General features: G+C 41.9%; 2 protein-coding genes across 2 annotated transcripts in view; one reads left to right on the top strand and one right to left on the bottom strand.

The window, feature by feature from the left end:
- Positions 1–9,689, top strand: part of LOC111227043 (voltage-dependent P/Q-type calcium channel subunit alpha-1A-like) — a 92,416-nt gene extending 82,727 nt beyond the window's left edge. Inside the window, 10 exon segments of the mRNA XM_022752413.1 lie at positions 211–326; positions 436–568; positions 2,645–2,758; positions 3,034–3,039; positions 4,418–4,453; positions 5,548–5,550; positions 6,719–6,935; positions 7,067–7,350; positions 8,871–9,305; positions 9,429–9,689. Of these exon segments, the coding sequence (XP_022608134.1) occupies positions 211–326; positions 436–568; positions 2,645–2,758; positions 3,034–3,039; positions 4,418–4,453; positions 5,548–5,550; positions 6,719–6,935; positions 7,067–7,350; positions 8,871–9,305; positions 9,429–9,689 (1,605 nt within the window).
- Positions 9,690–14,857: 5,168 nt separating this feature from the next.
- On the bottom strand, positions 14,858–15,923 carry LOC111227210 (immediate early response gene 2 protein-like). Its single transcript, XM_022752642.1, has one exon. The coding sequence runs from the start codon at positions 15,848–15,850 to the stop codon at positions 15,293–15,295; it is 558 nt and encodes a 185-aa protein (XP_022608363.1). The 5' UTR covers positions 15,851–15,923; the 3' UTR covers positions 14,858–15,292.
- Between the last annotated feature and the right edge of the window lie 6,097 nt (positions 15,924–22,020).

Raw genomic sequence — 22,020 nt, 5'->3', positions numbered from 1 at the left:
AGAATGCACCCATCTCTTTCTCCAGCTAGCTGCTGGGCATCAGTTGCTCAGGAGCACCCCATGTATTCCTCTTCCATCACCTCTTTTGCCTTGCCTTGCTTCAGCCAACAGCCCCCTCTCTACATCTTTTCCTGCTCTGCCCGTTTTCCCCCCATTTCCCTGTCAGTCTGCCTGATAGCTGGCGACGGCCATGTTGTATATCTCACACAGAATCGAACGCCATTACTGTTTCAGCGCGTGGAGCCACCTTCCCCCGCCCAGGATGGGGGCCCGGGTCTTAACAACGCCCTCCCTCCACCTGAGACAACAGAGACTGTCAACAGCCTGTGAGTTGGATGTTGCTGGCGTGTTTGACGATACAGAAGGTGGTTTGTTGAAAGCAGTTAAGGAAAATATGTGTGGGTGTGTTTGTGTGTGTGTGTGCGCGCACCATAGGCCAGTGGAGGGGGGGCTCCCGGAGAGCCATTCATGGGTGACGGCTCGTGCTCAGGAGATGTCCCAGAAAGTTGGCAGCTGGAGTCCTGAGGGACATCCTGAGGATGGCCTAGGAAGCATGACCAATTCTCAGGTAGAAAGCTCATAAACACACACACACACACACACACACACACACACACACACACACGCACACGCACACGCACACGCACACACAATACAGATAAAATACATCCCTGTCATATACCAAGTTTGTGTGAACAAGTACAAACACTCGATGCATTCAACATTTGTTTTGACTTGTCATGTCATTACTACCAAATGAACCAAACCCAAAGAACTGCTGAGGACACTTTAAAGGTAAAATAAACTGTGATCATCATGCAGCTACAGATTGCAACTCCATCTCTTTATTGGAATTAGATAAAGCCACGGGGACATCAGGTTTGTTTTCTCCGTCATTATGACTGAGGTCAAAGTAGAAATAGAGCAACATATTGTTGAGCAAGGCATTGACTTGATTCTTGTCTCTTGTTTCACAGTCCCTTCCAGTCCAAGCAATAACATCAATATTATCTTATGCATAAGGTTGAGGGTACCCTGGTCAGTAGTTTCTTCCTAAATACTGCATGTACTGTATAATTTCCAGCTTCTCTGCAGTAAATAAGTCTTTGTTAAAGGCCTATTCATACTCATGAATATGGACTGGACAACTCTTCATCACATGATTAACACAGAGAAAATCTATCCTCTCTCTGTTCCCTGTCCTCTGTGTACATCAAATAGAGAAGTTGAGAGCTCATACTGTCCCATCCTTGCTGCCTTGTTGCCTTTATAATTTCCACGCAGTAGGTCATTCTCATTTCTTGCAATCTGTCTTACCTCGATTCTTAAGTTACCATTGATATGGTGTTGACCTTTCTTTGATTGGCTCCATCCCTCAAACCCGTGTTTTTATGCAATTTTTCAATCTTTTAATGAATTCTTCCTCCACTGTATGTTTTCACATTTCATTCGGAGTCTATCTCGCCTCTGTCCTCCGAGTGATTCGTGTCTCTGTCTTCATGCTGTTACACCTCTCTGCTTGTGGACCTCCTCGAGGGGCTGACAGGTCTCTGTATCAGTCGGCCGTACAACATCAACATTTCTCCATATCAGTCAACAGAGGTCTGGAGAAGTTTAAAGTTGGATAGAAGAGAGTGGCTGTCGGCTTCTTGCAAACCAATTTGAATGATGGCCTGCTGTTAGCTAGATCCAAAGCAAATCAAATCAATAAAACAACAACAGGCAATATGAGACAACAAAAGCCTTTGCAGTAAAAGCACTACCCAAACATTAAAATACTGACTGAGTCAATGGGCAGCAAGCATATGCTGCAAGTGGTTGTGCATTTTGAGTTTGTTTTATTTTATATGTTATTTGTAACAATTAGTTTAAATTGACCTGATGAAATAGCTGGCACTCAAACAACAGTAAAAAAATAAAGAAAAGGTTCACACACCTGCAGCTAAGCAAGAAAAGGCCAAGCCAACAGCCCCAGCTGCCAGATTCAGCTCCACTTCTCAAGGTGAACTCCAAACAAAATCGAATGTGACATATTTGCACGGGAAGATTTGCATGGTTTGTGACCAAAACATTCAAGGTTGTTCTCATTTTTACACAACCTCATTTAATCCCTACGATGTATCAGTGCCTTCACCTGGTCAACATTGTCATCTGATCAGTTGTGTTTTTCATATATCCTTTGGGCTGCATATGATTTTCCTCTCAAATCCATTCCTGCTGTGACTCACAGGCTCCTCCATCTGGCATACATGCCATTAGACAGAGAATCTTCACCTTCCAGTGAGTATGCCAGCATTTGCTTGCAGCTCAATTTTTGACAGCAGCCTCTGCAAATACTAAATTAAATTTTATTTGGAATATACTCATAGTCTTATCCACATAAGACTGGGTATCCTTTTTCCCATTCATCTCACAATTTAAAACTAAAACAGCAAATAAAGAAAAAAAAAGGCAAAGACACTCACCATACACAAACCTCACTCACCAAATTCTCCCACTGACTACTTTTACCTCTCTGAGACCCTCAGTTCTCTGCTTTCTTTGGATAACAAACTTTCCCACCTACCCCCCCAACTCCCCTACTCCCTGTCAGTTTTCATGGCAGCCAGTCACACCATCTCCTGCTCTCCTGCTCTGTTTGCAGACGGTAGAGATGAGAGAGATGGGGCAGGATGGTTACTCGGATACTGAGCACTTTCCACCAATGGAAGGCCATGGCAGGGCCGCTTCCATGCCCCGCCTCCCAGGCGACAACCAAGTGAGCAGCATTCTCACTTTTCCACTCTCTCTCTATTTTTCCCATCGTGTATGTTCCTCATCTCCTTTTGTTTGAAAAGATCAAATTCACAAAGGTCTGACTCGTTGCTTAAAGACTTGTTGCTGTGGTTACTTGAATCCATGTTGGAGTAAGTTTAGCAGGGTTCAAGGGATTTCTGGAAAATTAAAACCACAATTGACAAATGCCTACTATGACTGGTTTGGTACTGGGTTACAGTCTACACTGGGTCACATGGTTACGTTTTAGCTAAAGAGCAACCAGTAATGTGACTACCATCATATGGGCTGTCCTGTCATGACAGTATTTCTGGCTAAAACATGGAAATGTTTTGCTGAAATGCTGAACTCCAAACTTGAATTCAGAAGGAGCACAGCGAGGCAAAGTCAGACCTTGTGTTCCTTTTTTTCTTCTTCTTCTCCTGTTCTCTCTTTCTCTTCCTCTCATTCTCCCACCTGCATGAAGAGTTTTAACTGTGGTCGTCCCGTTTTCCATCTAACACACTCATCCATTTTATATTGTTTCATATTCCGGTGAGTGCTCTGGTTGTCATATGCACACAACAGATCTACATATACACGTGAGCGCATGCACACACACACACACACACACACACACACACACACACACACATACACATACACATACACACACAAACACATAGATGCAGATGCACTTCTCTTCCCCCCATTAATTCCTCTTTTTTTTCTTTTTCTTTTTTTTAATCAAAACCCTGATTTCTTTATCTTTTGTTGTTGTTTTTGTACTAAACTGTCTCTTCCTTCCTATCAAAGGTGCTGAACTCTTTTTGACTTTTGGGGGCTTGTTTTTTTTCCAACCAGGACTGGAACCAGCATGACATTGTGTGTTACAAATGTGTGTGTGTGTGTGTGTGTGTGTGTGTGTGTGTGTGTGTGTGTGTGTGTGTGTGTGTGTGTGTGTGTGTGCGCGCGTGTGTGTGCGCGTGTGTGCGTGCGCGCGTGTGCATGTATGTGTGCGTGTGTGTGCTGTGTACAGTACATGTTGCTGCAGGTGCTGCAGTTTTTCTGTGCTCTCACTGTTCTCTGTGCCCTGAATCTCACACTGTTCCTGTCACATTGTCGTTTACCGTTTGAGTTGATTGTAATTGTGTGTGTGTCTGTTTGTGAATATGCATATCCATTTGTGCGTGTATTTTGCTGATTGTCCTCATTGCTGTTGTGACCGTGGTGCCGTTGATTGAGCATTTTCATTGTGACCTTGTCTATATAACACTGTTTTGGCGCCAACCACCAGTGTCTGTGGTAAGTCTTTCTCTTCCACCTTCACTGCTGCTTCAGTGTCTAATCAGACTCTCTTTCTCTGTCCCTCTTTCTCTTTCTGTCTCTTTCTTTCCTCTCTTCACTGTTGCACCCCCATCTCTTTTTGGGTTAAACCTCCAACTAACACTCTTTGGTTCTTACTTGTACTCCTCTGTTTCCCCTTTCTTTTTCATTCTGTATCAATCCATCCCTGTCTCCCTTACTTTTCTCCTTCTCCCTCTCCTTTTCCTCCCTTCCTGGTTCTATATGGATGCTCCATGTGTGACCACACCTTTGGTGTATTTGTGGCTCTGTGCGTGTGTGTGTGCGTGTGTGTGTCTTATCTGTGCTCATATAGCAGCGGAGGAGAGGAAAACAACGTGGCAGTAACCTCAGTGTATGTACCCTGTCCTTCCTGTCTCGTCTCACTCTCTCTCTCTTCTCTTTTTTTCTCTCCCTTTCACTCTCACACACTCCTGAAACGTCTTGTTTTCCTCATTAGTCATGTCTTCATGTTGTGTCTTTATCATTTCTAGGGCGGGGGGTTCTGTAGAATTTATAAGGATAACCTTTTATAGCATGACCAACCCTGAAGCCAGCCCAGCTTCCAAACTGATCTCAGAATCCTTAGCCACGTCTCTTATGCACTTAATGTAGTAGTAGTTTGGAATTGGGCTGAACTGTGCACGTCCCTTCTTATCATCAACAGTCACTGCCACTGTCTTGTGGCCTCTGTCTCTCTCTCGTTCTCACTCTCTCTCTCTCTCTCTCTCTCTCTCTCGCTCTCGCTCTCGCTCTCTCTCTCTCTCTCCTCTTCAGCTGCTGTTGCTGCTGCTAGTGCTTTGTTGCTTTATGTCTTCATGCTTTTGTGCTCGTCTATAATGATGTTGTCAATGTTTCCCCGTCTGTGTCCAAGTGTCCATTTACACCTGCCCACCTGCATGCACAGAATTTGTTGAAATGTGTATGAGTGTGTGTGAGTGTGAGTGAGTGAGTGAGTAATGAATACAGAGGAATGATTTGCGTATGTGTGTGTATGAATGGATATGTTGTTGGGATTCTCAGTGCTACTCCTATAAGGCCAGATAATCTGGTGTTTTATACACGTCTGCTGACCTGTCATCTGCCAGTGAATTTGTCTCATACACTATAACTGGAAAACTTGGAGAGGTCAGCTGCCAAAAGGATCTAGCACTGAAGTAGCCTGATATGGTTTACATGCCCAGGTCAGCTACTTGTGGCACCATAGGCTCTGTCCTGCTGTCCGATCTCAGAGCATGAGGCCTCAGCACTGCAGGAGGAAGTTCTCATGTGGGTTTAGGACTCAGGACAACCCCTATGTACCTGCATGGCTGGAGGAAAGCACGCTGAGACAGAGTAGAAATAGTGCAGCCTGGAATGTGCCTTGTTCATGGGGTTTAACGGATGGTTAGGATGGAGGAGTGTTGCAAGTCGTACTGATCCTTCTGACCCTTTTTTTCTTTTATAAAGCAAGTTACAGACGCATGGAAGGCATGGCCGTTTGCCATCATCTCTTTATTTTAATTCTTTTTATTATTTTTGTTTTTCTTGTATACTTTTTTATTCCTCTGCATCAGGGGTCGGCAATCGCTGTAGCTTGAGCCCTGACCCAGGTTTCTTAACTCTGTTCATTTGGGGAGTAGCACAGTTTTACAGGTGCACTCACACATGCCTATGGTGTGAATTCTTTTTTCATCTGGAAAAAGAGTAATAATACTGTTTGTTAGGTGTATCAGTCCACTCCTGGACTAGCAGTAGTCAAAGTCAAACTTAAAGCCCCTTAAATACATGGACTTAAAGTTCTGATGAACATTGAAGGATCAGATATTATCTATCTGACCGATTCATTAGGTCTCCCATGAACCTAGCAGAGTGAAAGCTCACTATAAGTATTTATGTAACTAACAATAAGAAACATATGTCACTCTCTAAGATGGGTAATCATGTAATGTAGATTGTTTTTTTATTAAATAATGTTGTAGAATTAAATGTGTTTGAAATAAAGAATTAAATAAATAAAGGAATATCTCAAAGAATTTTTATTAGGCATCTGTTATTTATCTGGTAACTTAAATAGACTTTATTTCAGCACCAGGAGCTGTTCACATTAAAACCTGGTGCAGAATAAGGGTTTATTGATGATAATAATAATAATATATAATACTATTAATAATAATAATGACTTTGAATATTAAATGGGTCATTAGGACTACGGATATGATATGTCTTTCCATCTTTCTATAGTAGATTAATGAAAAATGCTGAACATTTTTTTTCTTGTAGGAGCTAAATAATTGTGATGAAGGGCCAAATTTGGCCCATTGGCTGCTTTTTGCCGACCCCTGCCCTATAAATTGTATACAGTGTCTATATTTTTGAAATAGCATGATTAGAACATTATTACTAATGTGGGAGTTTATGATATGGGATGGGATATGGGAGGAAGGAGGGTGGGGGGCTTGCATACAGTTCAATAAACAGACCCCATTCACGCACATGCACACATAGACACATATACATAGTGTCTCTTACCCCATAGCTCACAGAAAACACCAACCTGACAATCAAAGGAAACACCTCTCCTTGCCTTTCTTCCTTTCTCTCCTTCCCTCTTTCGGCGGTCTCTCTCTTTCTCTCTTAGACCATCAATGACAGCAGTCCCATGAAACGCTCGGCCTCGTCGCTGGGCCACAGCAGGTCCGGGCGTGGCCACAGAGACAAAGGAGGGGCAGACGACTACAACATGGAGCGTGTTATACCTGAGGAGGGGAGAACTTCCAGACACGGACACCGACGAAAAGACCGGAGTCACCGGGCGTCTGAAAGGTCCCTCTGTCGTTACACAGAGGCTGATACAGGTAGGAAAGACTACATACACACATCAACCATAGATATAGAAAGCAATAATGTTATGGTTTGACATATGCCACATTAACACAGTTGCACCACACATAACCCCAATGATAACTGTGATAAACTCCACCATCAGGCCTGGGCACAGACCTGAGCACAACCACCCAGTCAGGCGACCTCACATCCAAAGACAAGGATCGTGACAGAGATCGTGGCCGGTCCAAAGACCGTAAACACCACCATCATCACCACCACCACCATGGCTCTGTGGACAAAGAGCGCTACGTAGCAGAGCGAGGGGGCGAGTACGGACACAGGCACTCCCGTGACAGAGAGCACGACCGGGAGAGAGAGAGAGAAAGGGACCGGCGCTGGTCACGATCGCCCAGCGAGGGTCGCGAGTGCATGACACACAGACAGGTGGGCTTCTGGGTACTTGTGTGCATGTAGTGTTTAGTTGCTTGTATTGCTTACTAATACAAAATGCAGTGGTGGAACACATTGTCACACATGGGCCTCTAGTTTGATGGTGGTTAATTGGTGCAATCTGAAATTATAATGCTCTGGCGGGGATGAAAGACCATGCGTCAGAGCTGGGTTGACTGCACTGTTTCTGGTTTTTGTTATGACAATTCCCCTCATAGTGTTCAACTTTGAGCACATTGCTGCCTGTGATAGCCAACTGGCAAACAGATCTCTGAGTTATTTGTAAAACCTCTGGAAAGGACACTGAAGCTACCATAAACTCACAGTTGATCAGGAAAGATGTTTGATATGATGACATAATCGAGTGGCAAAGAGTTACTGTAATAGACTAGACTACTCTCCCCTCAAATTAGAGGCCAAGACATGTTGTGTTCCTCAACAACAGAGAGTTGTGTTCAAAATGGCAATGATAGTATGTACCCTATACGTTCATTTGTATGTACATATACTCTTGACTTTGACTCTTGACTACATGCACACAAACATATGCATTAGTGTGGGTATAATCATGTGAGTACAAGTAAATGTTTCTTAAATGAAGTCATTGTTCCAACAACCGAACAAATATGCATAAATATGTATATTTGAGTACCTGACTGCTGTCCCTATCTACCCTGCCTCAATGTTTTTGGACTGCTAATGTTCTCTCATGTCCCTTACCCCACACCCCCCACAACCCTCCCTGCCCGCCCCCACCCAACACCCCCACCCCCTACACTATTTGTCCTTTTAGAACATAGTCTTCCGAGCACATTACTGACAACATTTTAGAATATTTGTCACAATGTGAAACAATAAGGTACAATCTACATCTGCTTTTGTGATGCACAACATTCAGCCGTATGTATTGAATTTTTATGTTATAACTTGAAAAGTATTGCAAAGGAGGACTAATTCTCTTCAAACGGGAAGAATTGGTTTCTCCCATTTGGAAAAAAAAATACTTTTTAGAACTCTGCATGTTGCATACATATCACACAGCTCACTCACAATTTAAAACCAAATACATTTTATGTATGCTTAGTCACCATATTTATCCTGTGCCACATTTGTTGCTCCAGAAATCAACCCTTTACCCTTCTTTTCTCCTGTCGTCTTTTGTTTTCTTTCCTCTGCGTGACATGTTGCTTCTCTATGTATGGTGCTGTTTGGAAACTCATCTTTTTTATCCACATCTGCTCTGTTACTTTTTGATGCCTTTCATTTCTACCTTCCTCTCCTCCACTCCACTTACATTATGACTCGTGCTTTTATTCTTATCATTGCTGTGGTTCTTGTTGTCTTTTCTTGCTTTTCTATGTGGACTCTGCTTTCTCTCTGCATTCTTGCATTCTCTCTTTCCCTCTCTATTTGTTTCATACTCTATCTTTCCCATCCTCTACTTTATTCTACATGTTCTGTCGTTGAATTCGTGGTTCGTTCCTTTTATTTGCTTTATTTCACTTTTTGTGTAGGGCAGTAGTTCGGTCAGCGGAAGTCCTGTCCCCTCAACTTCGGGGACCAGTACGCCACGTCGAGGCCGTCGACAGTTGCCTCAGACCCCCGCAACACCCCGGCCTCATGTTACCTACTCCCCTGTGGTCCGTAAGGCCATGCCCACTCCGCCTGGGGGGCCACAGGGCAGACCCCCAGCCCCAGCCCCTCGCCGCTTTTCTCCTGAGCCTCCCCAAGGTCAGGGCCCTCCCCCCGCTGGCCTCCCACTGGCCCACCATGGCACTGCCCGCCAGGGCCATCATCCCCCGCCTCGTTGGGGAGACACAGGTGGAGGAGGCGGCTCCATGGAAGGGGATGGCTGCTTCTACAACCAGGACTACCAGGACTATGAGCCCCATCATGAACCACCTGCCTATGAGCAGAGCCCCATACAGGGTGGCAACCCCCACCCACATGCCCTGACCAACCACCCACTGCCGCCTCCACCACAACCACAGCCACATAACCCCCATCCCCACCCTCCACCCCAGCCACACCCTGCAAACAACCCCCACCCTCATCCCCCGCCCCACTCTCAGCCCAGTCGCACTTCACCTAGGACTGCCCACCATGCGCCTCCTCCCACCACTGCCCTGACTGGGCCTGTGCAGGGCCAGGTGCAGCCTGCTGCCCAGCGTCGCCTTCCCAATGGCTACCGTTCCTCATCACCTTCCACACATCTCCACGGACCCCCACATACTGGGCCTCACAAGGTCCCCCCTCCAGCTGGGCATCCCAGAGGGCCCCGCAAGGGCCTGCATGAACCCTACAGCGAGACAGAGGACGACGACTGGTGCTAGCCTCTGGGGATGGGGGAGGGGGTTGACGGAGGAAAGAGAACTGATAGATGGACCGAAAGATGAAGATTGGAAGCTCTCAGCCTGAGCACTGACTGCCAAGGGAAACCACAACCTTTTCTTTCTTGTCTGTTCAATTTTACCTCTCCTCCACTGCTTGGCATGTCCCAGGGATGGTGGGCTAGATGAGGGGATAGGTGTCAGGATGAAGGGATGGAACAAGAATGCTGAGGCAGGATCTGGAGAAACAAGGGGTGTAAGAGGAGGTCACAAACCACCTCCATGTTCTGCTTGCATTGTTGTTGCATTCATCTCTTGATGCCAAATGAGACCAACCTCAAACTGAAGTTTTTAAGGATGCAAGCAGGAGGGGTGATGGACACTAATCTTTGTGTGTCTTAAATTATGCCTCTGGCAACGAGCTACAGCCACTTACAAGATGTCAAGAGTTGCGACTCGACAAAAGACACTTTACAGTCAGAGACAAAAGAACGACCAATTTTTTTTTTGCTTCTCAAAGCTAACTTAAGTTCAGTTAGCTGCAGAAAGAATCAAATCCAACCCTCCCAGCCACCAGTTGAATATTGATGAGTTTTATCATCTGTGTTTTTAAATAAGAACAAAACTGACAATGAGCCCTCCACCTGTGTGAGGTGAGAAGGCTAAGTGGGTGGGAGAGTTGGGGAGTGTTGCACGGGGTTGACAAGTCCCTCAGTCAAAATCTAGAGGACAGGATGGGGTGTTTTGGGGATGTTTACCCCCGTCCCTGGAGAACAACCTCCTCCCAGAAACAGTTAAACCAACCTCAACCTATGACCTAATGAGAGAAGAAAAACAAAAATGTGGAGATGGGTTTCAGAAACGAAAAACAAACCAATAACTGTTTTCTGCAGTATTTCTTCTATTCCTGCAGCTGCTTCTTCTTCTTCCTCCTTCTCTTCTACTTCTTCAAAACATTGAAGCTTGAATCTTCTGTTGCACCCCACACAGCTTCGTTTTTTAGACTTGCGGAGTTGTACATCCTGTGGAATCCTGCATGAATGATACAAAAAAATATTAATAATAGCAACAATGAGAACCTACTGTATGTGGGGGGAAATTTTCCTCAGTCCTTTCTGTTGTGGTCTGTAGGGTTTCTCTCTTTTTTGTTGAGTAAAATGCCTTTCTGTTTCTCTCTCTCTCTCTCTCTCTCTCTCTCTCTCTCTCTCTCTCTCTCTCTCTCCTCTGTATGACAATGCTCTCTCTGTACTTTCATGTACACTAGAATCAAACGACAGAGGGAGATTGGATAGTTACTGTATGTATATCTAGACGGAACAAAATGATTACTTTTTGCTTGCTTGTCTGTATGTTCTGTGCCAAATGCTTGCCACTGATACAGCTGGAATTGCACATATTTTTGTGGAAGTAACTTTTTGTAACTAAGGTGATAAATCCTAAAAATGATATACTGGGAAGCAGGGTAAAGTGGGGGGAAAAAAAGTGGTGTCCATATTGGTGAACAAGTTTGACAAATTAGTAACATCTCAAAGTCTTCCAGGGTTTTGGGTTAAAATAGAGTCATCAGAGAGAAAGAGACCAATAGAAAGGCAGAGAAAGGAGAGAAACTCTTCATCTTTGTTTTCTTTGTTACCGGCCGTAATAATGGATGAACAGATAATATAATAACTTATAATGATCATGATGATCGTGATAATGAGGCAGATTCTCCATATTTGGTCTTGTATTCTTTTCTCTATGTTTATTTAATTTCGAGCTCAGCTAATCATTTTTCCAACCCTGAGGTGGAGCTCCACCCCACACTTGCGTTGTGGGAGCATTAGATTGCAGGAGGGCAAACATAAGTCAGTCAAGAGGCTAAATAATACAGAGCATTCAGACAGTGGATGAACTTGATTTTGAGCCCCCCCCGTTTTTTTTTTTTCTTTTTTGAAATTCTGTCAAACACAGCAGGTCCCTACATGTCTCTGCATTTCTCCTGCAGATGCTGAAACAAGTGTCCCACCACCACTTGTGACCTTCAGGTGGCGCTGTAGGACAAACAGTGTCTGGTTTTTGTACCTCTCCCTTTTACTTCACCTCTGATTCAGAGCTGTTACACAGGATCATTGCACCAAGTACACACAGTTTAGCTCATTCTCTCACAAGTTGTCCACCTCATCTGTGTTCACCATGTGTAAACACAGGTGACTGAATTGCACAGTAGCACAGTTCAGATGGGTTGGAAAAACGATGTCTGGGCTTTGTCGTGTTCCTGGAAAAAGTGTTATGTGTGTATCACTCCTATAGGTCTTTATTTCGATCTGCGTGTTCCTCTGTGTGCCCCAAACTAACACTTGTCACTAACGCGTGCCACTGTCAGCCCCAACATCATTATTATTATTATTATCATTATTTTATTTATTTATTTGACCAATGTTTTACCTGGAGGCCTATCACATGTTGACCAGAGAATGCACCGAAAAAATAGAAAAGAAAAAAAAACTGCCTATTAGTGTCTTTCCAACCTTAGTGGAATGTCACAGACAAGTATTTTTTCACATCACTACACTTAAAATCAGAAAGCACACTAGGTATGTAGCTCCTGGTTGTGGTGTTTGTGTGTTTGTACATGGGAGAGTGTGTTTCTGATAAGTTCTGGTGTTTTGGTTTTGTGCTTGCTTTGCCTTCTGTTCCTCATCTCCAGAAATCCTTTTGAAATCTTAAGATGTTTCATTCAAATCATTGTAACGATCCCCGATTCTGTGTGTTTGTGTGTGCATATATGTATGTGAGTGTGTGTGTGTGTGTGTGTGTGTGTGTGTGTGCGCACGTGCGTGCGTGCGCGCATGTGTGCGTGCGTGTGCGTGCGTGTGTGTAACGTCAGTAACCCCTGAATGAAACATGTAAAACCCCAAACATTCACCATCCATCTTTGTGTCTATGCTGCAGTGAAATCCACTAACACGCTGATTAACCACACAAAGTCTTCAAAAAGCAATGTAAAGCCGCTACTGAGAAGAAAAAAAAAAAACATTTTTAAGTACAAAAGATTAAAAAAAGGAAAAAATATCTAGTTCCAGAAATGCATGTGCTATGTGCATGCCACACCGTGGGTTAACAGTCATCTTCAGGACATAAAAGAAAAAGCAGATAATGAATTCAGAGGAATAAAAAAAAGATATATAAATAGATAGATGTTTTTAAAAAGCAATGTTTCCTTTTTTCCTTCTATTTTTGAGAACAAAAAAGGTTAAAAAATTACAAAAAAAAAAAAGTCTAAAGAATAAAAACACAAAAGAGACTTTGGTGAGAGTCAGAGTCTCGTTTGTTTTCTTCTGTTACATGGGTTTGAGGCACAACACAACCATGTTCAGGACACCACAAAAAAAGAACTGTTTTTAATGAAAAAAAATATAGACAAAGAAAAGAAAGTGCAGTTCAGAAGATGGTGTATTCTCCCTTCTACTTTTTGTGGGGGTCAGGGGGTGCAGGAGCAAGCCAAATCTGATGATGTACTCATTAAAACTGGCTGTGGAACCTTTGATCTTTCACTCACTCCCTCTATTTTCTCTCTCTCTATCTCTGTCTCTCTCACACTCTTATCTGTCGCACTCTCAACCTGTCTCACCGCTATTTCTACCAGTGCATTTTGTAATTCCAAACAGAACTCTTCCTAAAGAATAAAATCCAGAGAGAATGCACACACCGCTTTGCCTCAGTTCTTGTCCACATTATTGCTCTGGTCTTTTTAATTGTGAGGATGTGTGTTGTGGGTGTGTATGGCTCAGAGGCGCTACTCATTACTTTGTTACTCACCCAAACACATAGTATGGGTTAATCAGTTTAGTCCATGAAAGCAGCTGCTGTACATGCTGTGTTGACGAGTGTTGAGACTGAACTAAACAAAAATTTTAACAGCTGTAAAACCAAGAGGGTCACGCGTAAGACACTAAAACGCTCACAGACCATCTTTCACAGTACAGTCATTTTATATATTTGTTATTGCAAATACATATATTTTTGCAGCTTTAAGTTGACATACCTAACAGGCATCAACGTGTCAGCATATTCATTAGCTTGTGTGAGAGAGAGATAGCGGGGAGGGGGGGCTAAAGGAAGGGTTCATGCAATAAGAATAGCCAGACAAATTGGGTTCTATGAGAAGATGAACGAGTGTGTGTACGTGTGTATTTTCACAGGCATGCCCAGACGGTTCCGGCCACTCCTCCCAGCCTTGCAGACAGGGAGCTCTGGTTTCAGCCGGAAGAATGAGCAGCACAGTTGGGGCCTCACACAGGGGTAGGAGGGTGGGATCACACGGGCACTTCCCCCCACATTCCTTCCTCTGTTTTCCTGGGTTAACCCCCTTCCCCCAACACAAACACACAGCTACTGGTGAATCCCTGTTGCACCCCCCACCATACAAGTTGTCTCTGGCTGAGAGGGCGGGTGAGGGCATTGCATTCCAAAACTTACAGCCTACTTTAATATAAAAATACAGAGAAGCTAAATAAAAAAAAAACCAAACTTTTAAATGCACATATCTCTAAATATTGGTTAGTTTTATCATTTACATTTTAATTACGAATCATTGATTTTAAATGGAATGAGTTTTGTTAAAACCCTCTACAGGAACTTGTGGTGCAGTGCAGAATGACTGTCACAGTAAATTACACTACTGTTGTTCAAAATTCAACTTGACTCAAAGTAAAAGGAGAAATGCATTTCTCTGTGTACCCTTTAATTTCATTATCTTCTAGACAGTTAAATTAGCTGTACCCCTACTACTCTTTTCTTCACACAAACTTCTGCACCATGACTGCTGGATCTGAATCAATCACTGATGCCACCACAGTTCCAGGGGACCCTGATTGTTCTCAGTGTTTGGCCAGCCAGTGGCTTTTATGGCCTCCCCCTCATCCTTTGGACCGCAATCTCCTGAATTGTCCCTGCTTTTGTTCTGCAAATTAGTGTGGGGGATGTGAAGCTGTGGGGGAAGGAAGCAAACTTCTTAACACCCAAACCAGTTTCCTGTCACACTCAAACACACCCACATACCACTTTCACACTGATTTTCTCAAGCCACCAGCAAAATTCCGCACTAACGGCCGTTTTTATAGTATCAGTACACATCCAGCCCTCACAAACAACGCATTACTCCAGATCCACTTTTTGTACAAAATGTTTAATAAATAATGAGGTAGTTGTTGTCATTGAATGTTTTACACTTGAATTCATCAGCACACCCCCCATGTTCAGTCAACATGTAGGCCTCAACACACTCAAAACGATACATCTGCAAATGTTCATAAAGGCAGTCCAAGGGCCGGTCCAGATGAACCACTTCCTGTAGGTCTGCCTTGAACAGCTGAAGTCAGTCCCTGTAGTCAGCTGTGCCACATATTTAGGCCAAAAGTCACTGGGACGACTTCACACCAACTGGTCTGCTTCCGTGATTCCTGTGACATGCCCCGGCTTGTTCAGAGTCATGTCTGGCTCTTTCAGGAAAAACTATCCCGGGTGTTCATCCAAGTGACCCTATGACAGGTGCACTGTAGGAGCGTTCATGCTCTTAAAGGCTGTGTCGAAGTTTCTTGCACTTTAATGTGAGGCTGCTCAGGGTTTCAACACGCTGCAATGGCTCTCTGTAGAGGCATGGGGGATGGTGGTGCTCCCAGCTCACTGCTGCAGTTCACATAGTCCATCAAAACGGAATTTACAATAAGCTGTTGAGGGCAGTTTCCCTGTTCAAGTTTTGCTTTCTTGCAAGGCAGGAAGTCCGGCTCAGCGGCCGCTTTGCCTCTTCTTTTCCTCGAATGCTGTGCCGGGCCAGTCGGGCACTGGTTCTCCTTGTTTTCTGCGCCGGTTCCCTCTGTGGGGGAGACTGCGACCTCCTCTCCGGGTAGAGTCCGTGGCTGTACGGTAGCAAGCAGAGCGGGACCCTGGAGTTCCACATGAGCGCCAGCGGGCACCGTGGTCCCCTGAGCCGCCGGGTGTTCATATCCTGATGCCTCACTTTCTGGCGTCGGCTGGGCCGCATGGTAGATGTCCCGGGCGGATTTCATCACCAGAGTCAGCAGGAGACTCCGGTGGAGACGGACACCCCCTCGCTGGCTGCGGGAGCTGTACAGTTTCCCCAAAGCCACCACCATGATCCTCTTGGCCTCGGCGCTGACCTCCATGTCACAGCTTGTTTTGAAACTAGTCCAGCACAAACAATCAGGGGTTGGTTTGTGAATTGACTCTCTCCCCGCCGAGTCCACAGGCAGACACAATACAGGCCGGCTGCAAGACTAGTACTTATCACCTCGCTGACGTCGCTCACCTAGCGTCATACAACAGAGCCCCGCCCACCGGCAACTGCTTAGGCAGCTGTGGTTGTTTAAATCTACTGGTGTCCTCTATCAAGATATGACCACATAAGTGTCCACATACAAGCTAAAATCACAAGGAAGATTATAACTGTGATGAACAAACAACTGATAGAACCCACATGCACCTACTAGTAATATAACCACAGGTATATAAAAACAAAAACAAGCGAGGAAAACATCCTAGAAAATAGTGAAACTCATTGAGATTTAGGCAGATTGGCTTGTTTGCCATCAAATCCTACTTTAAAGACTGGAAACAGGAAGAAATATTAAAAATATAAAGTTTCAAAGCTGTCATATTCACACAATCATGTGTATGTATAGAGCAATAAAAATCAATTGTGGTGGTTTCTTAATGACAACTTCTGGGTGCTGTGCTGGATTGTTGGATGGAAACTTGCCATGCTACATAAACACTCTAAAGCACAATTTATTATCATACCTTACAGCCAATCATGATGGCAATGTATGATTTATCTAAATAGACACTTTTGTTATGTTTCATCAGTTTATTTCTTTGATAGAATCACTTCAACCTGCCTGTAAAAGTACTCTCCATGTTTTTTTTTAGATATTTTATTACGCAAGTTACATAAACAGGTTACGGCATGCAGACAGCTTTGGACTTTGGACTTGGACTGGCAGTCCCCCCACCTTACAGTAGTTTTCCAAAGCTAGATCAAAAGCGCACCTGTCTTTGCACTGGATATATGCCACAGATCGAGTTGATCCTCAGTCTGGTTGTGATGACAAACATCTTTGGATGTTGCTTTACAGCCAAAGCTCAATTTTAGCATTGTAAGTGCATGTTTGCAGCACTGTGAAATAACTTTTTGGTGTTCTTGGTTTAACATATGCAGTAGCCTGATGAAATTGAATATGTAATGCCTTTGCAGCAGGTAAAAGCATTAATAAATGTGACCTTACAGTGGAGAATCTATTCACAGCTGTTAAGGAGAAATTTTGCATTTTACCCTTTAATTTTTATGCATTACATCTACCTGACACAACTGGTGTGTCATTGCTGATCAGCCAAAGATACAAAACTTAACTGGGTTCAGACCGCTGTGTACACTTTTAACCATAAAACTCTCCATGCAGCTTTAAAGAGTCAAGTTAAATCAATTTTCTTTGCTAATTTGAAAAAGAAACTTGTGTGGTTAAAATGACATCCAACAGCAAACTTCATTTAAAGAGCCTTGGGTGGGAAGGTAATGTTTATGAGGTAAGTGACTTTCAATTAATCCAAGTGGTAGAAATACATGTCAGACAAGTTGAAAAGTTGAAAGTTGTTTCAAAATTATTTGCAAATGTACAAATCACAAATTGACTGCAATGCACTTGTATGAATGCACTTGAAGCAGGAAAAATGTAATCCATGAAAGATACTTCTGTCCATTTTTAGTCTTTCTCACACTAGGAATGAATACCATTCTACTGCCCTTGCTATCTGGAACAGTCATTGAAGGTTGCCTTTCTGAGCCCTCCTTCAGGCTCACCCATCCCCCAGTGTGTTGCTTCCTTTTGCAGGAAAAAAAGAAAATGGGGGTGGAGGTTAACAGACAGATGCCCATATTAAGCACATCCTGCTCCTGTGGTACATGCAGAGGAAAACCCATGACGTGAGTGGGAGCCCTCATTTCCTGAAACCATTTAAAGTAACAGTGGTGAGGATTGCGTCAGGGCTTACCACTTCCCTGAGCCCATATTTGGGCAATGGAATCCATTCCTTCAGGTTGAGTTGTGGTGATTAGAAACTGCACAGTAATTCTATACTTTATTAGCAGCTAGAATTGGATATTGGATATATCTACTGTCTATCTCTCATCAGCTTGAAGGTGTGTTGTTGCTGCAGATTTTAGGAAGAGATAGAGACAAAAAGAGAGACACTTTGTTTCCAAGTTGCACCTTTCTTCCAGAGGAATTTGTGGTATGCAGATTATTGTTTCTGGTGTGGCTGCAGTTCAACAAAAACACCAGCTGCAGAAGATAACAGGCTGATGTTTGCATTTTTTAAATATGATGCAACTGGAAAAATATACTCGTGTTTGTGCTAGGAATGCATCAAAATCATAGTTAAGTGACCTTCCTCTCATGAGGCAAATGAAAGGAAGAAAAAAAACAATACCAAATTCCTCTGTTAGCCCTGACAGTAATTCCTAACCAATCATTCCCGTATTTCTGATTGATTACTGCTCTTACAGACACACTCTCTGATCACCTCAAAAGGCCACCATTTCATGCTAACCTCCCTGTGATGTTTTGAAACTCATGGTTTCACAGTTCATGGTTACAGTTCAAATCATCAGCTGTGGCAGAGAGAATCTTGTTTTGGGTTCACTTCTTAGCGGTATAATAAAATCTCAGTACATCGCTGTAAAATAGTGCCCCCCTGTGATCATATTGTGGAATTGAAGCAAAATTGTGGGGAATAATTATAATTTTATTAATTCAGTCTGTATCCAGTATCTGGTGTCTGTCCTACATTTTACATATGCCAGGCAATCCATTGCCCCTCTGTCAGTGGGGCCCAACGTGAAAATTTTACAGATGGCCTCAACAGTAATTTGTGCTTTCCCATTCCCTTTCAAAATCTTACACTGAAATGTCATCAACTTTTTGAATTGTTGAGATGCTTGTGCTCCACATTTGGAGAATTACAGTATAAGCACCACACTGGACTGTAGTGCATTCCTCTCCAAGATATTATGTATGTCTAAAACATGTGTTAATCAATGTTCTTCCACTAGGGAGCAGTATAACATCACAACAAGCATTCAAGGACACAGCCACCACTTCTCATTGGAGTCATATTTCAAGTCATTGACAAATTGATAATATGATAATAATATAACAATATTAATGATTTTAGTTGTGTTTTAGTCTCCAAAGATGTCACTCTTTAACTGATTAGATGTTTGATTTCCATTGCCAGACATTTGTTAATTTGTTTGTCTCTGTTTGTTACTAAATATACTGTACCCTACATTTGGTTTATGAAATGCTGTCTGATGCTGCTTGGTTTGTAAGAGCAGTTCAGACTCAGCCATTATATCAAATGTGCAAACAGTAAAAACAAAACCACAAACTAAAAGAGGCTAAAAAGCTCCATAGGGCAAAATTATGGGATAATTATGTTAACAAAGGTAATTATGGAACTATACCAAGCATTTTCACATTACATAGAGGCAACTGATTGAATGTTAATATAGATATTTGCAGGTTTAAAGCACAAAGTCAAAAGGTGTTTCTAAATGGAGGATGAAAAACTGGCTATTTTACTGTGTTGTATAGAGTATAATCTGCATGTGTCAGTGATTAGTGTATTGAAAATGTGTTGCAGGCCCCAATTTACTTCTCTTCAGGAGGAGAAATTTTGTGTTGCCTTGACCACAATGAATGGATGCATTGTCCATTTTAGTGCTTCCCCATCAATACAATTAAGCATCACCAACAGGTTTAAGATTGAACTGTCAAAATGGAAAATCTAAAGTTGATTGTCTCATCCACTTAATTTCCTGCAGTCAATTGTCTTGACAGTTTTTCAACACTGGGTGGTGCAATAACCAGGGAAATTAAAAACATTATTCTGCTCTTAAACGTGCATTTTTTAGCATTTGGAGGTGGATTTGGAGGAGAGTGCCAGTGGTTTATTTCATACATGGTCCATATTCAAGAGATTACAGTGCATCATTCTGAATTTATTGACTTAGTCATGCATTTACAATAGAAATAACATGATCATTTGTAATCTTATATAAAGACAGCTTGATGATTTTTTTCAGCTGACCCACCATCAATGTGGGATTTAGATATGGGTGACATGGGCATCTTATCGGGTGGCGACATCAAAGTATGAGTTGAATTTTTTCGAAAAATACCATGAAAAGGTTAACATGAAAATAATGTTTTTTTTGCCAACTATACAGTGAGGTTTTTATGCAATATTATACTGACTTTTTAATGACATTTCATGCCCTACTATACTTTCGCATTTTTTGGCGTTTTTAAGCCTTACTATACTATGACTTTTTTTTACCTTGCTATGCTATGATATTTTTTGCCTTACTATACTATGACCTTTTCTACCTCATCATACTGTGATGTTTTTTGCCTTCATAGTATAGCTATGACTATTTATACCGTACTTTAGCCTACTATTGCATTTTATACTCTACTATGCTATGATGTTTTTTATGCCTCACTATACTATGACATTCTTTGAGGTTTTATGCCTTTCTTTGACGTTTTTTTATTCCTTTCTATACCATGATGTTTTTTGACGTGTTATGCCTTACTATACAATAAAGTTTTTGGATGTTTTTGTGCCTTACTATACCATGACCTTTTTATAACATTTTATGCCTTACTTTTATACCATACTCTACTATGACTTTTTATGCTTTACTATATTGTAACGTTTTTTGAAGTTTTATGCCTTATGATATGATGACATTTTTTATGTTACTATAATATGACATTTCATACCATACTGTACTATGATGTTTTTATGCCTTACTATACTATGATGTTTTTTTGCATCTTTATGCCTTATGATGTTTTATGACATTTTCTGTCTCAGTATACTATGAAATATTTATGCCTTACTATAGTATGACCTGTTTTAATGTTTTTAAGCCCCAGAATACTATGATGTTCTAATGCTTTACTATTCTATGACGTTGTTTTGCCTTACTATACAATAAAATTTTTTTGACATTTTATGCCTCACTATACTATGTCGTTTTTATGCCTTACTAGACAACGATTTTTTTATGCCTTACTATATCATGATGTTTTGATGACATTTTATGCATTATTATACTATGACTTTTTTTTTTAATTTTTAAGCCTTACGATAATATGACTTTTTTTATGCCTTACTATAGATTCATGTTTTCATACCTCAACCAGGGCTTGTGTGTATTTGTTGTGTTGCTGCTGAGTTGTATTCTGTGTTAATGCAGGTTACTGGTTGAGTGGAGCTGGAAGCCTTCAGGGAAGTGGAGGCAGCTGTCCATTATGCTCCACCTAGATTATATAATACCTCCTCATCCTGGCACTAAGGATGCTCCCTCTTTGAACCACATCATCTTCTGTTGGAGTTTTGATTTTCTGTTTCTTCTGTTAGTCTGGCGTTAGGTCTGTCTGCCAGCTTCAGTTGTTGAATTTGCTATTTTTGTTATCTTTGTCAAAACAACATTTTTCTGTCAAATAAACTTACATTGTTTTATTCACATCAATGCGTTCCTTCCCTTATTTGCTATGTTCTCAGAGCTGGGCTATAATAATACTGTGACATTTTTCATATATTACTATACTGTGACGTTTAATGACTTACTGTAATATGGCTTTTTTAGCCTTACTATACTAAGACATTTTAAACCTTACTATACCATGACATTCTATGACTTACTGTACTTTGATGTTTTCATGCCTTACAATACTATGACTTTTTTATGCCTCAGTATACCATGAAATATTTATTCCTTACTATAGCATGATGCTCTTTGATGCCTTTATGATGTTTTTTGATGTTTTTATGACTTACTATACTACAACATTTTTTGAGGTTTTATGCCTTAAAATACTATGACATTTTATGAGATTTTCTGGCTCAGTATACCATGAAAATGTTATCCTTTACTATACTAAATGCACAGGCTGATCCTTTACTATAGCATGATATTTTTATGCATTGTTATACCATGAAATATATATGACATTTTGGCATTTTTAAGATTAGTTTTATTATTTCGTCTGATGCCTTGCCATGCTATGACGTTTATATGACCTCTCATGCCTTAATATACTATGATGTTTTTTTGACGTTTTATGCCATACTATACTATGACGTTGTTTTGCATTTTTCTACCATAGTATATTTTGATGTTTTTTGGCATTTTAAAGATTCATTTTATTATTTCGTCTGATGCCTTGCCATGCTATGACGTTTATATGACCTCTCATGCCTTAAT

Source organism: Seriola dumerili, unplaced genomic scaffold (genome assembly GCF_002260705.1).
Source record: "Seriola dumerili isolate Sdu_G_001 unplaced genomic scaffold, Sdu_1.0 BDQW01000169.1, whole genome shotgun sequence".
NCBI lineage: Eukaryota > Metazoa > Chordata > Actinopteri > Carangiformes > Carangidae > Seriola > Seriola dumerili.
This window is presented reverse-complemented; position numbering and strand designations above follow the sequence as displayed.